This window comes from Oryza sativa, chromosome 7 (genome assembly GCF_034140825.1).
Source record: "Oryza sativa Japonica Group chromosome 7, ASM3414082v1".
In the NCBI taxonomy this organism is placed as follows: domain Eukaryota; kingdom Viridiplantae; phylum Streptophyta; class Magnoliopsida; order Poales; family Poaceae; genus Oryza; species Oryza sativa.
In genome coordinates this window covers 7,013,119-7,032,762 of record NC_089041.1, presented here as the reverse complement: position 1 = coordinate 7,032,762, position 19,644 = coordinate 7,013,119, and the positions used below count along the sequence as shown (strand labels likewise).

Genomic DNA, 19,644 nt, shown 5'->3' with positions numbered 1-19,644 from the left:
TGAGAAACTAGGGTTAGGGTTAATAAGTTGTGAAATATATACCATCTGATAATGGGCCAATGGTTGGGCCTAACTCCTGAGGAGGGATGTTAAACTACAGGCACATTTTCGGGTCGGGCATGGATTATCCACGGGCGAAATGTAAAACCCGGCTGTGCCCACTAAGTTAGCTGGTGTCGGGTCAGGCGTGCCCACGGACAAAATAACGCGCCCACGCCCATGCCCATCGGGTCGGGTATCCGCGGATACCCGAGCCCGTGGGCATTACTACCATCCCTACCAAAGCTGCTACTGTTTTGGCTCCCTGGTAGGCCCTCCCCCTCGCCTCGTTCTATCTTTCTCGCACTAGCTAACAAATCTCTGACGCATTTTGACAAGGAACACGTGACTAACTTTGGATCCACGTTCCTCATCTGGGCACGGGAGAGACCGACGTGGCTGGGAATATTCGAGTTGAAGGGCTGAGGATGAATGCCAGCGGTGCTCACTATAAATGCCCTTAGTGATCTCGTCCAATTATTAAAAAAAAAATCAAATACTCTATTCCTAAGTACAACAAAATCAAATCGTAAACAAACTACTAATAAAACATGGGAACTCCAATTCAGTGACTTTGTGCATGTTGGCCAATTGATTTCTCTACTCTTAAGGGTTTGAATGAATTTAGGTAATATTTTTCTCCCATTCCATATAGAAAATGAACTAATTCGTACAAAATTCAGTTAGAACACTATACACTTGATCATCAACATTGTGATATCTCATTAGCCGTATATCCATGAAGATCGTCACCGACTAAGTTGCAGTTAGTGGCCAAAATAATATCTACATTTTGGAGAGAACTCGCTCACTGTTTGCTGCCCAGATGCATCCATCAGGGCCATTTCACTCTGCTATGGAAAGATTTATGCATCCACAACATGTTGTAATAATAGCTTAGGCAAAATGATATTCAAAGCCTAAGATGAGAAATCAGGATTTATGTCAGCATACAAGAAAGCATTATATCCACCCAAAAATTTCCAAAGAAATTAGCTTTGTCCATCCATGTCCAGCACATCATTAAGCATGCGTGACCCCAGTACTGCCACTCTATTTCACAATAATACAAAAGATCTTGTTTACAATAACATAAAAGATAACATTAACAGTGTAGTCTGCATATGACATTCTGGACATGATACACAACCAAATAGTGTACTCTGCATCACAACAAGAATCCTACTGGCAATGTGAAATCAAGCCACCAATTCACCCAAAACAGAACTAACCACAAACATCACATGCATTGCTGCTACACCGCAAAGATGATACATAATGAACAAAAACTGAACCATGCGAAGTAAGCTGAAAAATAGTTAACAAGCGCAATGAACAATCCATAGCAACACCCAAAAGGCAAAACTGCATAGTGCAAACATGACCATAGCTGGAATGAACTGATCAAAACTTTTCGCGGCACAACAGAGTATATCGATTGGATGACAGCCAAAATTTCAGTGGCGATAATAGTTTGTAAACTAGCATACATCATCATGTATGTGGCATGCCTCACTGTAAACTAACAGACCAAAAAAGAATTCCGATACAAGAAAAGCACCTGTTCATCTACTGGCAAGTGCAAGCATGGGTGAAATCATCCCTTGGATCCCCTGCAATGTGTGCTGTATCTGAATCTCCTCTGCAGCCATCCTCTTAAGATTTCTAACACAACCCCTTAGGTTCTCATCTGATCGGATATCATCCGCGCGCATCTCCAGCACCTTGTTTGCCACCCCCATCAAGAACCTGGCATACCTTGGCAAGGTTGCATTTCGGTGCAGGAACAGCAGGAGAAGAACGAGTTCTTCCGTGTCCAAGTTCTCGATGCATCTGACCAGCTTTCTCCTTGAAACTAGCTCCTCCATCACCGCCACTATGCTCCTTGGATTGTTTCGAGCTAACGCTGAAACTAGAGCATCCTTGTGCCTGAACTTCCTCAGCAACTTATCGTGTTCAGCAACCTTCACCTTCTTAGGCTTCTCAATCACAAGGTCACCTTCCTTAGCCTTCGCATTTTGTCCACGGAGGAAGTACCTATAGTTGGACGGTGCCAACCGCCGCTTCTCCGGCTTGGTTGGTGCCCAATCAAGCTCACCACCAACACCCTTACCCTCTTCCTCGTCCTCCCCTGTCGACTTCTTTTTCCTCCTACCCATATAAATTGTGCCCTTTGAAGATCCAGCAACCAGCACTGTCCCACACGGCGAGCACGCCAAGGAAAGCAATTCCTTAGGATATCGCATCGAGTGCGTGAGCTTAAGCTCGCCATAATCAAAGCTCTTGACATAACCATCACTCCCCGCGCTAAGCAGCCGCGTCTCGCCGGTGTTGGTCATCTTGGCGAGCGCGAGGGCCATCACCGTCTTGACATGGCTCTCCACCGAGTGGAGAAGCCGCCCGCCACCAATGACATCCCAAATCCTGACGACGTTCCCGCCGGCTGTCGCCAGCAGCCCGCCGGACGGCAGGAACAGCACGCTCTCCACCAATTCGCCATGGGAGAAGGACAGCGTCGACGTCTTCCCCATGCGGGCGTCCCACAATTTGACGATGCGGTCGTACGAGCCCGTGGCGAAGATGTTGTGGTCGGCGGGGGACGCGGCGCCGGCGCGGATGTAGTCGCGGTGGGCGGCGGGGGCGGCGAACACGGGCGTCTCGGATGGCACGTCCCAGTAGGCGAGGAGCGCGTCGTCGCCGGCGGTGAAGAGGTGGACCTTGTCGCCGCCGGCGACGGGGTAGCGGACGACGCGGGTCTCGGCGGTGTGGGCCGTGAGCGTGCGGAGCGCGCCCGACGACTGCTTCTTGTCGGCGCGGAAGACGCGGACGACGCCCTTCTTGTCGCCGACGGCGAGGAGGGAGCCGTCGGAGCGGAAGGACGGGGAGAAGGCGACGTCCTGGGAGGCGGGGATGCGGGGGAGCGGGGAGAGCGGGTCGCCGGAGAAGAGGAGCACGGAGGTGGACAACGAGGCGGCGAGGGTGGGGGCCGACGAGGGGGAGAAGGCGAGGTGGGTGACGTTGAACTCGTTGGCGGGGGTGAGCTCGGAGGCGCGGAAGGAGCGCCAGTAGGAGGCCTCCGGGGAGAGGCGGGAGGGCTTGCGGCCGGAGGGGAGGAGGGCGGGGTTCGGCGCCGCCGGGAAGAAGGGCTTGGAGGTGTCGGCGGCCATGGCGGCGGCGGGGGCGGCGGCGGCGAGTGAAACCCTAGTTTGTGGGGGAGAAGTGGGGGAGAGGGGGTTTATGGGTTTTGGACTTTGTTGCAGATGGGCCGTGGAGTGGAGGAACGAGTTCTATAGGAGAAATGGCGATGGATGGACAGGGGAATTTTACAATTTGGCACCTGTTTCTCCCTCTTACAGTATGCCACCGAGAAGTTTGAAAATTTTTGGAAACTACTCGCAGGAGATGAAGTTCTTTTTCTATATTGATACCAGAAAATATACCCGTGAATTGCAATGAGGGAAGGCTATTTTAATCTTATTATTGTTATATGATTTAATTAAGGTGAAATTTGCTGTGTTAAATTCGCTTGGATATATTTTTTTTATAGAAAATTATGAGCTGCAATTAAGAGTATGATCGTCTCTAAATTAGCTTATGAGTTTTTTTAAAGAGATTTGTTATAAGATTCATTCTGTATTTCAAAAGCGAATGAACTTTTAAAACCGACTCCTATACGGATGACGTATCAAAGTACCGGCAAAAACATCTTTAATTTTTATAATAGTAGAGATAAATAGTATGGAGAAAAAGAGAAAAAAAGTTTAAAATGGAATAGTCAAAAGAAACAATCAGATCTATTTCTCTCTACTTGTCTATTTTTCTTTCTGTTTCATAGTCTTATACGCAATCATTTGCGTATGAAAAAAACAATTTGGCCATTTGGGGCATGAAACATTTGTGGAATATGAGAAAAAAAGTGCAACATCTGGATATAAAAATGAAACTTTTTGAGAACTGGCATATAAAATAAATAAATAAGTTAAAACACCATTAAATTCAAATTATAACATATTGGTCTCACACACGCTACGTATAGTTGCAACGTTGGAATCATCAATATATTTATAGAGAATACCTTCTTCCTAACCAAACGGTTTGAGCCCAAGATCGTTTTCTTTGAAAACAGAGGAAAAACAAGAAACCACAGTCCGACATAACACAACTTGGACCCCAATGTCACTATGTAGGGCGACATGGGCAATGACCAAACTCACTCTACCGCCAGCCCTCCTCCCGCCATCCCCTTCCTCGTAACCGCCAGAGCATGGCAGCAGCCGTATGTGCAGCTACAAGGACGGTGACGGCGGGCCTCTAATCTATCGTTTTCCATTCCTCCCCATCCTCGAGCTCCGTGAGGCCACGACCCCTATGATGACGATGGTGATTGTGATAGGGATAGCCAGATCTGGAGCCACCTCGACCGGATACAACATCTCCCTGGATAGATCCGGCCTAGATCCCACATCCCTGATTAGATTCGTGCGCAGTGGAGGTATCGAAAGAGGCGAGCTCGACAAGCAAATGTGGTGACATCGGTGGTTGGGTGGCATCGGTGGTCAGATGTATGGACTATGGTGGTGGCATGCCTGAGTGGGAGAGGCCAGCGAGGATTGGTCGGAAGAGGCGGTGACTTCTCACCTAGACTTGTTGTCTCCGTCGACTAGATCCGATACGGGACGACGGTCTAGAACGAGGAAGGCTGGCGAGGGTGTGCTTAGTGGGTAGGCGGGGGCGAGGTTGGCGATTGGGCGGCTCAGACAGTCATAGTGGAGATGGCGGTGTGCTTGAGGGGGCGGCATCTGATATGGAGGCAGCCCATGAGGAGGTTGCTGAGGGCCTATAAAGGGGTGTTGATGTGGTGACTATGTGCTGGTGGTGGTCGACTTGGTGCAAGGTAGCTATGATGATGGGGGGAGAAGCCTCTAGGTGAAAGCCTAGCTCGTATTTCTATGAGCTGGCAACGATGACGTTTTGGGCATCACAATCCCTCGTGGGGGTGTTGTTGAGATGTCTCTTTCCCTCCCTAGCAAAGCACTTTGGATGAAAACCTTGCCCAAGTTCTCTTGGGTGGGAGACGGCAATGCTCTCAGTGTCAAAGCCTTACAGGAGGTGTCATCTTTGGAGGCCCAACTCTGCAGTTCCTTCCTTGGGGTATCTGTTCGCCTAGGACAACACTCTTCAAAGTTACATGGCGGTGGACATGTGCGATGGATGAGCGAATCTTTCTTCTATGTCGCCCTCTCTCTCTACACTCTTAGGCTATGGTGATGACTGGGAGCCTTGTTTTGTATGGGGTGGGCGATGGGTAGTGCTTTTGTGGCCCTTGCTCTCCTGGCGACGAGCGGTCACGTATAGCAGTGGTCAGCTTGGTGCTGGATCCCTTCCTTGTGGTCAGGTGTGAGGTTGTATCTGGCACATGGTATCGTTTGTTTCTTTTCTTTTTCCTAGTTATAGCATCCCAGGGCTTTATAGTACAACATTTTATAGCAAAAGTTGCATTCAATGAAATCACAATATTTAAAAGCACATCATGGAACCAGGGAATCATGCTTACTCTGTCTTCAGCAACATTTTTGTTGTGAACTCTCATCTATAGTGCAAGCGATCCAGAATGTCCAACCTGCATAACAACATTGCTGCTCCCAGATCTAGCCATATAGCCACCAAATATTGGATATTAGGATTGAGAAGCATGGGAAAATTAGCCCTCGCAAGGCGGTAGAGAGGATTTCTACAATTGTGTTTTTGTGTAGCTAACAATTCAACCAGGCAATCTCTCCACTTTAGGCAGATATGTGAAAATGTCGAATGATGCCTGCGAACCACTGAAATGGTGAAGTGCTGCTGAAAAAACAAGTAGAAAATGCTGAAAGATAATTATCCACATAGGTTTCATGCAACTGGACATTGAACATCTGAAATACACCACCGTAAAGAAACCAATTACTGGTGTCTATTCGGCAATGTTTTTAATGCAAACTCTAATGATAGTTTCATAAACATGGACATGTACAATGGTTCGATCATATATAACTAGATAATCTCTAACATGTGTTCTTGTTAATCATATAAGTTTAGCAATTATTGTTATAAAAACCGGTACCTTAAACTACATCGGAGACCAAACGCGGAAGAATGCCATAAAAGATCCAAACTTGATGACAATTCTGAGGTACGATATTTGTTAACATAGTTAAGTGGAAACCTTGATCTACCGTCGACAGCCATCCCCTATTGCATATGTTAAATCGTCATGTGGTTACAACATGCATGCCTCTCTATTTAAGAGAGAGCATAGGTCAGAATCCGACTCTACTACTAGCCTAATACTTAGCATAACTCCAAACCCTAAACTGTAACGACTTTGTGCACATATTGGATAAAAACTCTAACCATTATCACAAACAATTTATGATGTCAAGCTAAATCTTAGACTCTGAAATGGTTGTCAACCTTCAGAGATTAAGGGCTTAGCATTGGCGGCTTAGCATTGGCTCTTTTTCAATACCATTGGAATACTCTAAAATAAAGTGTTACAATGATATCCGTGTGCTTACAAATTTATATGTGAACGTAACAAATCCCAAAAGGGGTGGAGGGCCGGCTGGGATTTTTATTTATTTTTATTTAAGTTGGGGTTGAGAAGACCTATAAGTTATCTCTAACAACACTCAAAATTATGTCCGTTACATATGAGAGACAATTATCGGTAACGGGCTTAGAGCCATTACAGATAGGCTCATCAATAACAGCTTCTTCTTTTTTTTAGATAATGAATCAATAACTGCTTCCTAACTGAGCCATTGCAGATAGGGTGGATAATGTCTGTAACGACTCCTCATCAACTGTCCATTACAGATGAGTGTTAATCCTAATGGTTCAGATGCCACCCGTTACAGATATGTGATTTGTAACAGATCGTTATAGATGTGAGCTAGGGTCGTCTATGCTAGTGCACGTAGATAGAGAAGATCCATTATATTTGTACCAATGGCCACACAGTGAACTCTCCTTCACATTCAGGAAAACACACATTGGGAGTTTCCAATGGAAATGGCAAGCATATGGAACTTCCAGAAGAGAAAGATAGCAGTGTTGCTCTATCAGTTAGTGATACCCAAATTGGGTCTGAGCAGTTAGGGCTGAGAATCACCGGGAAATTCACCCTCACCGAATTATTATTTCCAGTATAGTTGTTGTCCATAGGTAGGAGATGAACCGTAACCGTCCGTTAGGGATGAATCGAGGATATTAGAAAGAAATTTTTGTTGGCCTCAAGCGCCCATTTCTGATCCTAGACTATTAATTCCGTTCTATCGAGGTTGTAGTGATCTTCAGATTGTTGGTTGTCTGTCAACAGTCATAGGCTAACAATATCTGGGATCTTGAATACTATAAGCGCAGTTGTACCATTAAGAATTATGCACAAAGTGGTAGCACCCAGATTCAAAATAATACTACCTCCATATTTTAATGTATGACCCCGTTGACTTTTTATCTAACGTTTGACCATTCGTCTTATTCAAAAATTTTATGTAATTATCATTTATTTTATTGTGACTTGATTCATCATCAAATGTTCTTTAAGCATGACATAAACATTTTCATATTTTCACAAAAAAATTGAATAAAACGAATGGTCCAACGTTACTTAAAAAGTCAACGGCGTCATACATTAAAATACGGAGGGAGTATATAGTTAGTTGGAAGGTTGGACTCAAAGTAAGTTAAAACACTCAAGTAGGCCAGAGTATGAGAGACATATCTTTTATTTAGGTGACATATTTTTCTAACTTTTGTGGATGTATATCAGGATGTGAAGCACAAAATTAGCTGCAGCACATGGTGGGGTGCAATAATGCAGGTGCCAAATTACTTGGTCAGTTAACAATCAATCACACTCAAGAGATGGAGCACAAGAAACAAAACTCAACGCTTGGGAAATGCTATTATAATCAATTAATCCGAATTCCGTAAATTACTTGTTAATTCCCAAATTATTTTCTGAAATATACTATAAAGTTTCTTGATTTTTTTAAGATGCATTAATTTGACATATTCTTAAGTTTGGTCTTTATTACGTGCCATGAATTTTCTATATATATATTGTTCCGTTGAACCCTCTATGCCAATAACACGTCCATATTGTTTTTTCCAAGACTTCACAACCACGAAGAACTCGAATTCATCCTCAATGCGAGCCAATCATGCATGGATTTCAGGGGTGAAATCCGTGTGCTGCTTGGCATTCCAATTCTCTTGAAGGCCTCATCTACTTCATCGCTGTATCGCCGACCAGCTTGATGGTCTTGCTACTAGATCTCGACTAGATTGCAGTCCTGTAATGTGGAAGGGGTGTGCTCTTGGATCAACACAAAAGAGTCTTCAAAAAAAAGATTAATAGCTGAAAAGGAATTGGAGAGCAATTCATTTCCCCACAGTATATCTGAATTGAATGTCCAACAGAATTCAACTCGGCCAATTCAGATATCCAAAACGAAGCCTAAAGCATCATGCATGTAGGTGATCTTAATAAGCGAGTAACTCGAATACATAGAGATCATGCCAAATGTAAAAATATAAAAAATCAAGGGAGCATTTGTAAAATTTGTTGCAGATTCATCCACTGCTTTGTTCTAACACCTCCAATTGGTCTACTTTCCAACTTCAACATGAAGCTGTCAAAGAACATGGTTTTTTGATTCCAGAGAGCCAAATCATTCCGTGTGCGCGGCGGTGCACCTAGGGGAAGTTTCAAGAATTGCAGTCCAAGATTATTGTGAATCCAGGAGCACTTTCTGGCACAATCGATGAAGCACGAAACTTGGTCAAGGTATCAAATTATGATCCTACACATATCATAATTTGATCGATGAACACATATCATACATACTTGGATCATAATTGTTACATTTGAACGTAGTGTTGTGTGCGTACGGAAAGATGAGTAAAATTTGGATTGGAGTCTAAGTTTGGGAAGATTGGAGTGTGGAATTGTATGGGGATGTTCTTTCCCAGGTATGGTAGGTTTCCTATATATGTGATCAGGAGTCCTAGTTTTAGTTGGATTCATGGTTAGGAGTCCTAGTTGAGGCTAGAAGAGATCTATTTTTCTGGAGATAAAAGTTAGGGTTTGATTCGAGGTTTCAATCCTAGTTCGTGAGTTGAGAGAGGTGTACTTCAGATACACTTTGTAAACACATATTGATGCAATAAAGTTGATATACTTTCAGGAAGCGGTTTGATTGGAGTTCATTGGGCAGTCTAACCGGTGGCTTAGCGATGGTCTAACTGGCGTAGAGAGGCGGTCCAACCGGCGGCAAGGCGGCGGTCAGACCAGCGGCTATACTGTGGTCAGACCAGAGATCTGACAGTCAGACCGAGGTACAGTGCAATTTTGTCACGCTTGAGGGTAATGTTTTAATTGTGCAAAAAGATTTGTTTTTAGTGTTTCTACCATTCACCTCCCTTTGGTAGACTTGGTTCTTGTATTCGATCTCACAAAAGTTTTGTAGTACTGCAATTTATAGCGAAAGTTGCATTGAGTGAAATCACAATATTTAAAAGCGCACCATAGGAGCAGGGGCACATGCTTATTCATTCAGCAACTTTTTTGTTGGGAACTCTCATCTGAAGTGCAAGCAATCTAGAATGTTCAACCTGCATAGCAACATTGCTGATCCACAGCTCCAGCCATATATATAGCTACAAAATTTTGGATTGATGTTAGGGTTGAGAAGCATCAGGAAATTAGCGCTCGCAGCGCATTGGGGGCTTCTACAGTTGGGTTATTATTGTGTAGAGAACCTTTCAACCAAGCCCGCCAGCCAGTGAAACGGTGAAGTGATCCGGATGAGCCTGTTAGAAAATGCTGAAAGATAGTTATCCACCACTGAGTTTCATGCGTCTAGAGATTGAATAGGTGAAATATGCCATCCTGATGAAACCAATTACTGGCCCTCACTTCTTGCCACACTGTAAACTCTCCTTCACATTCGTGAAACACACATTGAGAATTTTCGATAGAAATTAGAAGCATATGAAACTTCTAGCAGAGAAAGATAGCAGCACTGCTCTAGCCATTTGATACCCAAATTGGGTCTGAGCAGTTAGGACTGAGAATCACCGGGAAATTCATCCTCACCTCATTTTCATTTCCAGTAGGGTTGTTGTCTATGGGTAGTAGATGTTGTGCAATCATCCGTTAGTGATGAATAGAGGATATTAGAAACCAATAAATATTTGTTGGTCTCAAGTAGCCACATCTGATTGTGAGTAGCCTATGCCCTCTTTGTAAAACCTTTTGTGAAGATACTTTGCATTTTTTTTTTCACTGGTGAAAGAGCAAAGGAAGTCTGGGATCTCCTAGGCTTGAAACATATAATTGCTGATGCTGTGGTAGTGGATTGTGCGGGTTCAGCCATGTTTGCACATTTGCTGCTAATGATCAGTGGTGGAGCTTGACCCAAAATGCAGAGGGGGCCAATATTATGTGTTACTGAACACAAAACCTCTGTTTTTTCGTGTTTAATACGTAATACATTAGATAATTGTTCTTTTTATTAAACAAAAAAAATATTATGTGTTACAGAGCACACAACCTTTGTTTTTCATGTTTAGTAATCCCTCTGTCTCTAAATATTTGACACTGTTGACTTTTTTATACATATTTGACTATTCGTTTTATTCAAAAACTTTTATGAAATATATAAAACTATATATATTCATAAAAGTATATTTAACAATGAATCAAATGATAGAAAAAGAATTGATAATTACTTAATTTTTTTTGAATAAGACGAACGGTCAAATATGTTTAAAAAAAATCAACGGCGTCAAATATTTAGGGACGGAGGGAGTAATATATTAGTATATGATCGTCATGGACAAAAATAGTTTTGAGCAAAAGACACAACAGTAATAAGAAGATATTTCCCAATATATCGGTGGAAGAACAAAAGAAATATCTTCATAGGATAGAAAATATATCAACGCTTGGAGTTGGACAAATATTCCATTCAAAGGCTATGAGAAAATGAAATTGTCTAAATAATAACAGAAATATTAGTTAATTGGCGTTCGTGAAAAATATTAGTTAACACCATTAACACTTGGAGAACTGAAAAACACATGGGCTTGAGAGGTGTAGAGCAGAAGGCCTCGGGTCTCACTGGTGTAGGCTTGCAGGAGCTTATAGCAACGTCAGACAGTACTCTCATTTTGCCAGTGTCATCTTCAAGTTCACTCGTAATCAAAGAGTATGTGGTGTTCCTTTCTGTATTTAAATCAGCACTGTCAGGAGCCAGATTATGAAATGAAAATCAGAACAATGGACACACCATATAAACAGAGAAAGCCATTATATGTAAACCAATGGCCCTCATTTCTTGTCACACAGTGAACTCTCCTTCATCATTCAGGAAAACAAACATTGAGAATTTTCAATGGGAATTTGAAGCACATGAAATTCCCAGCAGAAGAAGATAGCAGTGTTGCTCTAGCCATTTGCATTTGATACACAAATTGGGTCTGAGCAGAGCAGTTAGGACTGAGAATCATCAGGAAATTTATCCTCACAGAATTTTCATCTCCAGGAGGGTTGTTGTCTGTGGGTAGGAGATGTTCTGTAACCATCCGTTAGGGATGCATCAAGGATATATATTAGAAAGAAATCAGTGGTGGAGCCACCACCTGGGCAGGTCGGGCTCTGCCGATGTCGTCTCCACTACGAACAGCTGTTGACACCTATTAAAATTAATCGATCACTGAAAAACGCTATTAGTTGTCCAGACTTGATGACAATGCTGGCTCCGCCACTGAAAGAAGTTTTTGTTGGCCTCAAGCCGCCATCTCTGAACTGGCTATTCCATTCCACCGAGATCGAAGTGATCTTCTGATTGTGTTTGTTTGTTGCTAATTGTCATAGCGCCTTGGCTTATCCCTATTGATGCGAGGCCATGTCTTGAAAGCTAACAACATCTGGGATATTATCTTGTACTCTTCAGTCTTCAAGATAGCGATCACCCACTGATGGAAGGTTAAGCTTGTGGTTGAGCCATTAAAATTATGCATAAAGTGGTAGCAGCCAGATTCAAAATTACAATTGGTGGAGAGATTGCAAAAAAAAAAAAGTAAGAGATTTTTTACCATATAACATGCCGATGCGGTACCAAATCGTCGCCATTGAGTGGATAGGATCCAACGGCTGTCATCACTGAGTATCGTGAGGCACCCACTTGTTCTTGTGGTGGCACTGCATTAGGATGTGGAGGTGGAAGGGTACTTTTGTACTATCGCATGGCTGATTCGGTCTCATCCACTTGGATTGTTTCATTTGACACCGCCTCTTTCATCTCCATCTCCGCGTACCAACTTTGCAGCCCCGATGTATAGCGAGCATGGTGTCTCCGCGGTGGCCGCCGTCGCGGAGAGAAGAGCGGGCGCACAACTGACGGCCCCGGACGAGCACGTCGAGAACCACAAAGCATGGCTCCGCCAAGGAGGAGCTCATATTTACTGAAACACTCAAGTAGGTCAGAGAGTGAGTAGAAACATATCTTTATTTTTAGGTGACATTTATTTTTCTAAGTTTTGTGGTTGTATATAAGCATGTGAACCACAAAATTATAAACTCATATTTACTGAAGCTACAGCACACAGGAGGGGGCAATACAGGTGCCAAATTTTGACCTTTTTTAGTCATTTCATATTATTAGTCATTTTGACCTTTTTCTATTCAATTTTTTAAAAAATTATAACAGCGTTTTCAACACAAAATAAATATATTACCAAAATATATTTAATGAAATAAAATTGGTATTTTGGATGTTGTTCTATTTTTCTATAAACTTGGTCAACTAAATTAAAATTGACTAAGAAAAAATCAAGACGACCTATAATATAAAGGTAAATTTTGCTTCAGGATACTCAAAATTTGTGTTATTTGTGGACAGACATAAAAAACGTGTCATTAATGAAAGATATCCTGAATATGATAATTTGCTATAGGATATATTTGGCTAAATTGGAGAGATAAATTCTTAAGAAAGACGGGAATGCCCCTAGAACCACATGTTTCAAACATGACGTTAGAGTAAAAATTTAGATGTCATCACCCCAAGTACATCATTAGCGTACATCATATTCCATCTTCACTCCAGTCTCAACTCAAAAGCTTTTGACTCTAGGGACATTCTTGTATTTTTTTAAAAAATTCTCTCTCCAATTGAGCCGAAAGTGTCCTCTAGCAAATTACCAGTGTTTTAGAGTGTCTTTCAGTCATGACATGTTTTTACAATGTCTAACAACAAATTATACAAATTTTGAGTGTCATGTAGCAAATTTTGCATAATATGAAGGGTCTGTTTGGCACAACTCTAGCTCCTTCTCCACCTCTCCTAGAGTTAGAGCTCAGCCAAACAGTTTTAGCTCCATCTAAAATGGGAGCGGAGCTAGGTGAGGCACACTCACAAAATAAAATAAGGAGGTGGAGCTGAGTTTAGATTGCTACACAACTATACTCCAGACCCAACTTCTGAAGCTAAATTTAGGAGTTGGTGCTTCACTGAACAGACCCGAAATGGAGGGAGCAACAGACAATCACACTTGTGAAGTATTCAAGAGATGGAACACAAGAAACAAAACTTTGAAATATAAGTATTTAATTCGAATTATGTAAATTACAAGTTAGTTCCCAAATTAATTTCTGAAATACATTATGTTTCCTGATATTTTTCAGATGCATTAAATTGACGATCTTCTTAACTTTGGTCATTATTGCGTGCCAAGAATTTGCTGTATATATTACACCGTTGTCAGTAACATGTCCATTGTTTTTTTTTCCAAGACTTCACAACCACGAAGAGCTCAAATTCATCCTCAGTGTGAGCCAATGCAGGGATTGGGATGCGTCAGGAATATGGATGTGCCATATCTTTGTCCTATCATCTCAGGTATGCAAATGATAGTGTGCTTCTGAGAAATATCCCAGCTTTTGCAAGAATTGCTCATTTGGTTAATTGCTCTGCGGCTGGGATATATACCCGTGCAGGTTCTTAGATGAACGGAGTTCCATAGACCTGTTCGTTCCGAGCACTCGTCCGCGTATGTTCTTAGGTGGATGGAGTTCGGGAGGCCTGCTTGCTTCCGAGCACTCTTGCGTGCAAGTGCTCAGAACCGGGGAAAATGGATGTGCCATATCTTTGTTCATCATCTCAGGGATGCAAATGATGGTGTGCTTCTGAGAAATATCCCAGCATTTGCAAGAATTACTCATTTGGTTCATCGCTCAGCGGCTGGGCTACAGGAAGCGGATTCACCTGACCACTGCTCTCAACCAAATTGTAGAGCTGTAGTAGAGGGTGTGCTCTTGATCCAATCAAAAGGGATTGGAGAGCAGTTCATTTCCTCTTCAGATTTTAATGGAAGGAAAAGACAATTTGTTTCAGTAAATTCAGAGATCCAAAATGAAGCTTACATATATGAGATCTTAATAAGCAAGTAAGTTAAATAGATAGAGGTTGTTAAAGGGAATATGTGAATGTGACGTGAGTATTATAGAATTTTCTCATCACTTGTACACGTTATGCAGTCTTTGAGCCAAAGTTAATACATACTGATGGAAAGGTTAAGCTGGTGACGACCCTTTAAAATTAGAGAAAATTCACTCTATGCCACGAAGCTTGCCCGATTCAACGATTTGCCATTGAAACAAATTAAATACACATAGTAAAATTGAAAAATGGATTTAAAAAAAATACTCTATGAAATTAATATATAGAAAGTTCTATAAAAGAATAGTGCTGAGCTCACCTGAAACATGCCCTTCAACTGTTGTATTTGCTAAAAAAACAATCCTAGTATTACACTATGGAATTAAGCAGGGACCATCTATATAACGAGTCATCTTTATTCCTCAGTAGTCGTTCAGTAATATTGTTGGTGAAAATCATCATCTGAACAGAAGCAATATAGAATGTCCAGCCTGCATAGAAGCATTGGTGCTTCAGTCATAGGTACCAAATATTGGATCTTAGGATTGAGAAGTATCAGTAAAGCCGTCATGACAGTGTTAGGGACTTCTACAGTTGAGTTATTGTGTAGATCCAAATTCTAGTCTCTACGCAGATTCGTGAACTCATCCTGAAAGTCCTCTTGACATTTATCCACCACAGCGATTTATGCAGCTAGACATTGATTAGGCGAAATACGCCATCGTGAAGAAACAAATTCCTAATGTCCATTTACAATGTTTTTACTACGATTATATATATGTCAGTCTCACAAAGATGGGCATGCACGATGGTTAAATTTAGATGGCTGATTAATCTCTAAGATGTGTTCCTGTTAATCTTCCAAGCTTTGGAATAATCACTAACGGTTTATGACTTCAAGCTAAATCTCAGACTCTGAAATGGTTCTGATAGAACCTTCAGATGTTATAGGGGTCAAGCATTGGCTGTTCTGTAGTAGAAGTGTGCAATAATTCTGCTATATATTATCAGATGTAAGGAATGTATGGAATAAACAGTATGAAATTTGTTTCAACAATTCATGCATATTACAAATGGACAACAGTTTCCGTGGACTAATAATGAATTCTCTAGTAAAAAAGTTAATGTTCAAGTTTTACACTATCAATCAAAATGCACACAGTACTCCCATTTTGCCAGCCTCGTCTTCGAATTCATTGAAAATCAAAGAGCTAGGAGTTAAGAAAAAAGAAACGTCAGGGTTTTTCAGTACTTATCATGAAACAAACAAATGATACCCGTGCTTTAATGTGGAACATATTGATAAATATATGTTAAATATTATAAAATGATAGATAGATTTGTTAAAATATTGCTAAAATATATGCTAAATATTACAAATACTTGCATGCCAATTTGTGGAAATTAAATAGATTACAAATGATGTTGCATGTTTGCATGGGGTTAAATATGTAGTTATTGCTAGTGGGTAATGATGTGACATGGTTGCGTGTTGAGATTTAGAGTTAATGGGCTGTAACTTTATAGAAAGTATAGGTCAACCCCTTCAGGATATAGATTATATATAAGAAGAAAGTCACAACAAACGACACACCACGTAATTATTGGAATAAATGGGCTAGGCCCAATTTAATTCAATTAAAATATCAAGAGCCCACAAGTAATGTTAGAGACAATAATACTGTCTTGAAAATTTAGGTGGAAGAACCTCGACTTAAATAGGGTGATATGGAGATTCACTGTTGACCAGTATAGGTGATGGTTGGACTGCCACGCGCGCACGTGCCAAGTGGGCCTCGGCCGTGGGCGTGGCGAGGCGAGGTGGCCGACCGAGCTGAGCCTGCCTGCTGCTCTTCCGTTTTGTAACAGATGAGAATAAAGTCACCATTAACAAATGAAATTCATTGTGTTATAACCTCCCCAACAAATGAGAGATTCATTGTGTTATAACATCCACAACAAATGAGAGATTTATTGTGTGGTAACCTTCACAACAAATGAGATTTATTTTGTGGTAACCATCACAACAAATGAGATTTATTTGTGTGTTAATGGAGATGTCTCTCTCTATATATAACGCAAGGCAGAGGCTCTCAAAGATTGTGTCTTCCTCCTGCTGTTGTTTCTTGGCGATACTCTCCTTCTGTTCCTGCGTTGTCTCTCTGTTTCCCCAGTTCTGTTCGTCCCGCATGCACGGGTGATCGGAACGAGCAGGTGCCTCCAAAACTCCGTCCGCTTGAGAACCTGAACGGGTAGGCGGGCGATCAAGTTTTTGGGTAACGCTTCAAGCGCGACTGCTCTGCATCATCTTCACCAACATATTGACAACCGGCGACAACAACAACACTGGAGACAAGGAGAAGGAGCCTCCCGTCAACACCAACGGAGGCAATACTGCCTCAAACTCCAGCGGAGGGCTATTTTCGGGGTATAACGTTTCACTATTACCATTCGTTCTTCGTTTCCTACAACTGTCAGTCGCAATATTATTGCGTTCTCTTATCTATGTTGATGCTTATTCTATATTAAACATGCTCATGTTGTACACATCTAGCACTGCCACTAAATCTACTCAAATTACAAATGTCATGTTTATTGTCTTAATATTTTAGATTAAAATATACCGAATTATGACCAAATTTCCAACAGTAAACAGATAACCTCCAATGACCCTCATTCTTGCCACATTGAACTCTCACTCACTTCCAAGAAAACAAACATTGAGAATCTTCACTGAAACTTTGAAGGCATCTGGAATTCCTAGCAGAAGGAAGATGACAGTGTTGCTCTCTAGCCATTTGATACCTGAACTGGGTCTCAGCAGATAGGACTGAGAATCATCAGGAAATTTACCCTCTCGGAAATACTGTTTACTTTCTCAGGAAATTTACCCTCTCGGAAATACTGTTTACGGTAGGTTTTTTGCACAAAATTAGGATGTGATTTATACTATACCGCCCATTTTGTCTCAAGCAGCCATATGTGCCCGAAGGCTGTTCTGTTTTACCTAAATTGTATCCTCCTTGTGAGGGATTCATACAATGCTCAATTTGGTCATAACCTACTGATGCAGATTGGAGAGGTTAAGCTTTTGGCTTAGCCATTAAAACTATGCACAAGTTTAGCAGCAAGATTCAAACTAATAGCTAGTTGTATGAAATTGCACACGAAGTAAATTTAGACACTAAAGTAGGCCAGAGAGCCAGAGTACAAGCATATCTTCATGTTTAGGTGAAATTCATTTTTGTTGTTGTTGTATATTTTGCAAATGCATATGCGAACCACACAAGTAGCCAACTCAAGTTCAATGAAGCCATAGCACACTATCCATGCATGTTACTGTCTTCAAATTTAACTGAAAGCTTTGTACTGCTGCACTTTAAAGCAAGGTTGCATTCAGTGAAGATCACTATATTGGAGATCACACCATGGATGAAAGACCATTTATATAGCCACATGTGCTTATTTTTCTCAGTAACATATCTTGTTGTAAGCAATCCAGACTGTTGTAAACCTGCATGGCAATATCAATTGCTGCTTCAGTCATATGCTCATAGATACCAAAATTGGATGTAAGGATTGGGAATCATCAGAAAATTAGCCCTCGTAACATTGGGGGAGAAGCTGCGAAAAAATTTCTATGCAACACGGACTAATCCCTCATCTCTGGAGGCCTCTTCTGGTATTGTGACAGGTAGCTGACGAGGATCTTAAAGCAATCTCCTTCCCACCACTCATCCTCCGGCCTGCGCGCTTGATGGACGTTGGTGTGGCAACTGCCGGCACCACCGGCCTCCTGCCCTGGTTCTGGTTTGTCGCTTCATGGATGCTGCCCATACTTCTACATTGGTGAAATGGGGCTTTCTCCCCCACTGGAAATATAGTCATATATAATTCGGCATATTTTAATCCAGATAAATAACATAGTAAGCATGACATGTTAATAATGGAGTGATCCAATGATTAGTACTAAACATGAACATGCTAATAACAGTAATAGCATCATCTAGTAACATATTTAACACTAATATGAGTAGAGTAATATACCCAGTGAACACTCGAGAGAATGATGAGGCATTGGTGTTGCCTCCGTTGATGTTGACGTTCTCGGTTTTGCCTCCTACAGTGCTACCATTCCCTCCTCCTCCAGTAGCACTGGCACCGGGTAGACATGACGTTGTAGAGAGAGAAGACCTTGACAAAGAGGATGCAGTACCGAGAGTAGTTGTGCGAAGAACACGCTCCCAAAAACATAATCGCTCACCTACCAATGCAGGTTCTTAGGTGGACAGAGTTCCGGAGGCCTGCTCGTTCCGAGCACTAATGCGCGCAAGTCCTCAGGTGGACGGAGTTCGGGAGGACTGCTCGTTCTGAGCACTCGTGCGCGCAAGTGCTCAGAACTGAGGAAAAGCAGAAGTAGTGCAGGAACAGACCAGAAGGTGTGGTGTACCGAGGAAGAATAGGAGGATCATAGGAGAGATGAACCGAGAAGTGAGTTCTTTCTGTCTATCTCAGAGGAAGTGATAAGGATGCGCGAGAGACAGAGGAACGTTACAGGTGTCTATCCCGGAGGAAGTGATAAGGATGCGCATGAGAGAGAGGAACGTTACGGCCTTACGGGGAGTTCATAGCGATTAATGATGATGATTTCGTCCATTATTGGAGAAACATCATCATTAATCACCGTCGGTTACACCTTTACTTTCAGTAACATCACCATTAATCACTGGAGGAGGAATGTTACGGGGAGTTGGTGTGGTGTACCGATAAAGAACGGGAGGATCACATATGAGATGAACCAAAAAGAGAGTTCTTTTTGTCTATCCCGGAGGAGGTGATAAGGATGCATGCAAGAAAGAGGAACGTTACAGGGAGTTGACACAATTTATTAATGATGATGATTTTGTCTGTTATTGAAGTAATGTCATCATTAATCGCTGTCGGTTACGCCTTTGCTCATCAAAGCATTATTTATGATGATTTCGTCCATTTTTGAGTAACGTCATGATTAACGCCGTCAGTTACGCCTTTGCTCATCAAAGCAAAATGTTAGGGAGACAGGTAGCCGTCCGCACCGCACTGCACCCATGCTTAGGCCTCGGCCATGGCTTGG

At 42.0% G+C, this 19,644-nt stretch overlaps 1 protein-coding gene across 1 annotated transcript; it reads right to left on the bottom strand.

Moving 5' to 3' along the window:
* Positions 1-1,409: 1,409 nt before the first annotated feature.
* Positions 1,410-3,249, bottom strand: LOC4342750 (protein SLOW WALKER 1). Its single transcript, XM_015789230.3, has one exon. The coding sequence runs from the start codon at positions 3,204-3,206 to the stop codon at positions 1,605-1,607; it is 1,602 nt and encodes a 533-aa protein (XP_015644716.1). The 5' UTR covers positions 3,207-3,249; the 3' UTR covers positions 1,410-1,604.
* Positions 3,250-19,644: the final 16,395 nt, after the last annotated feature.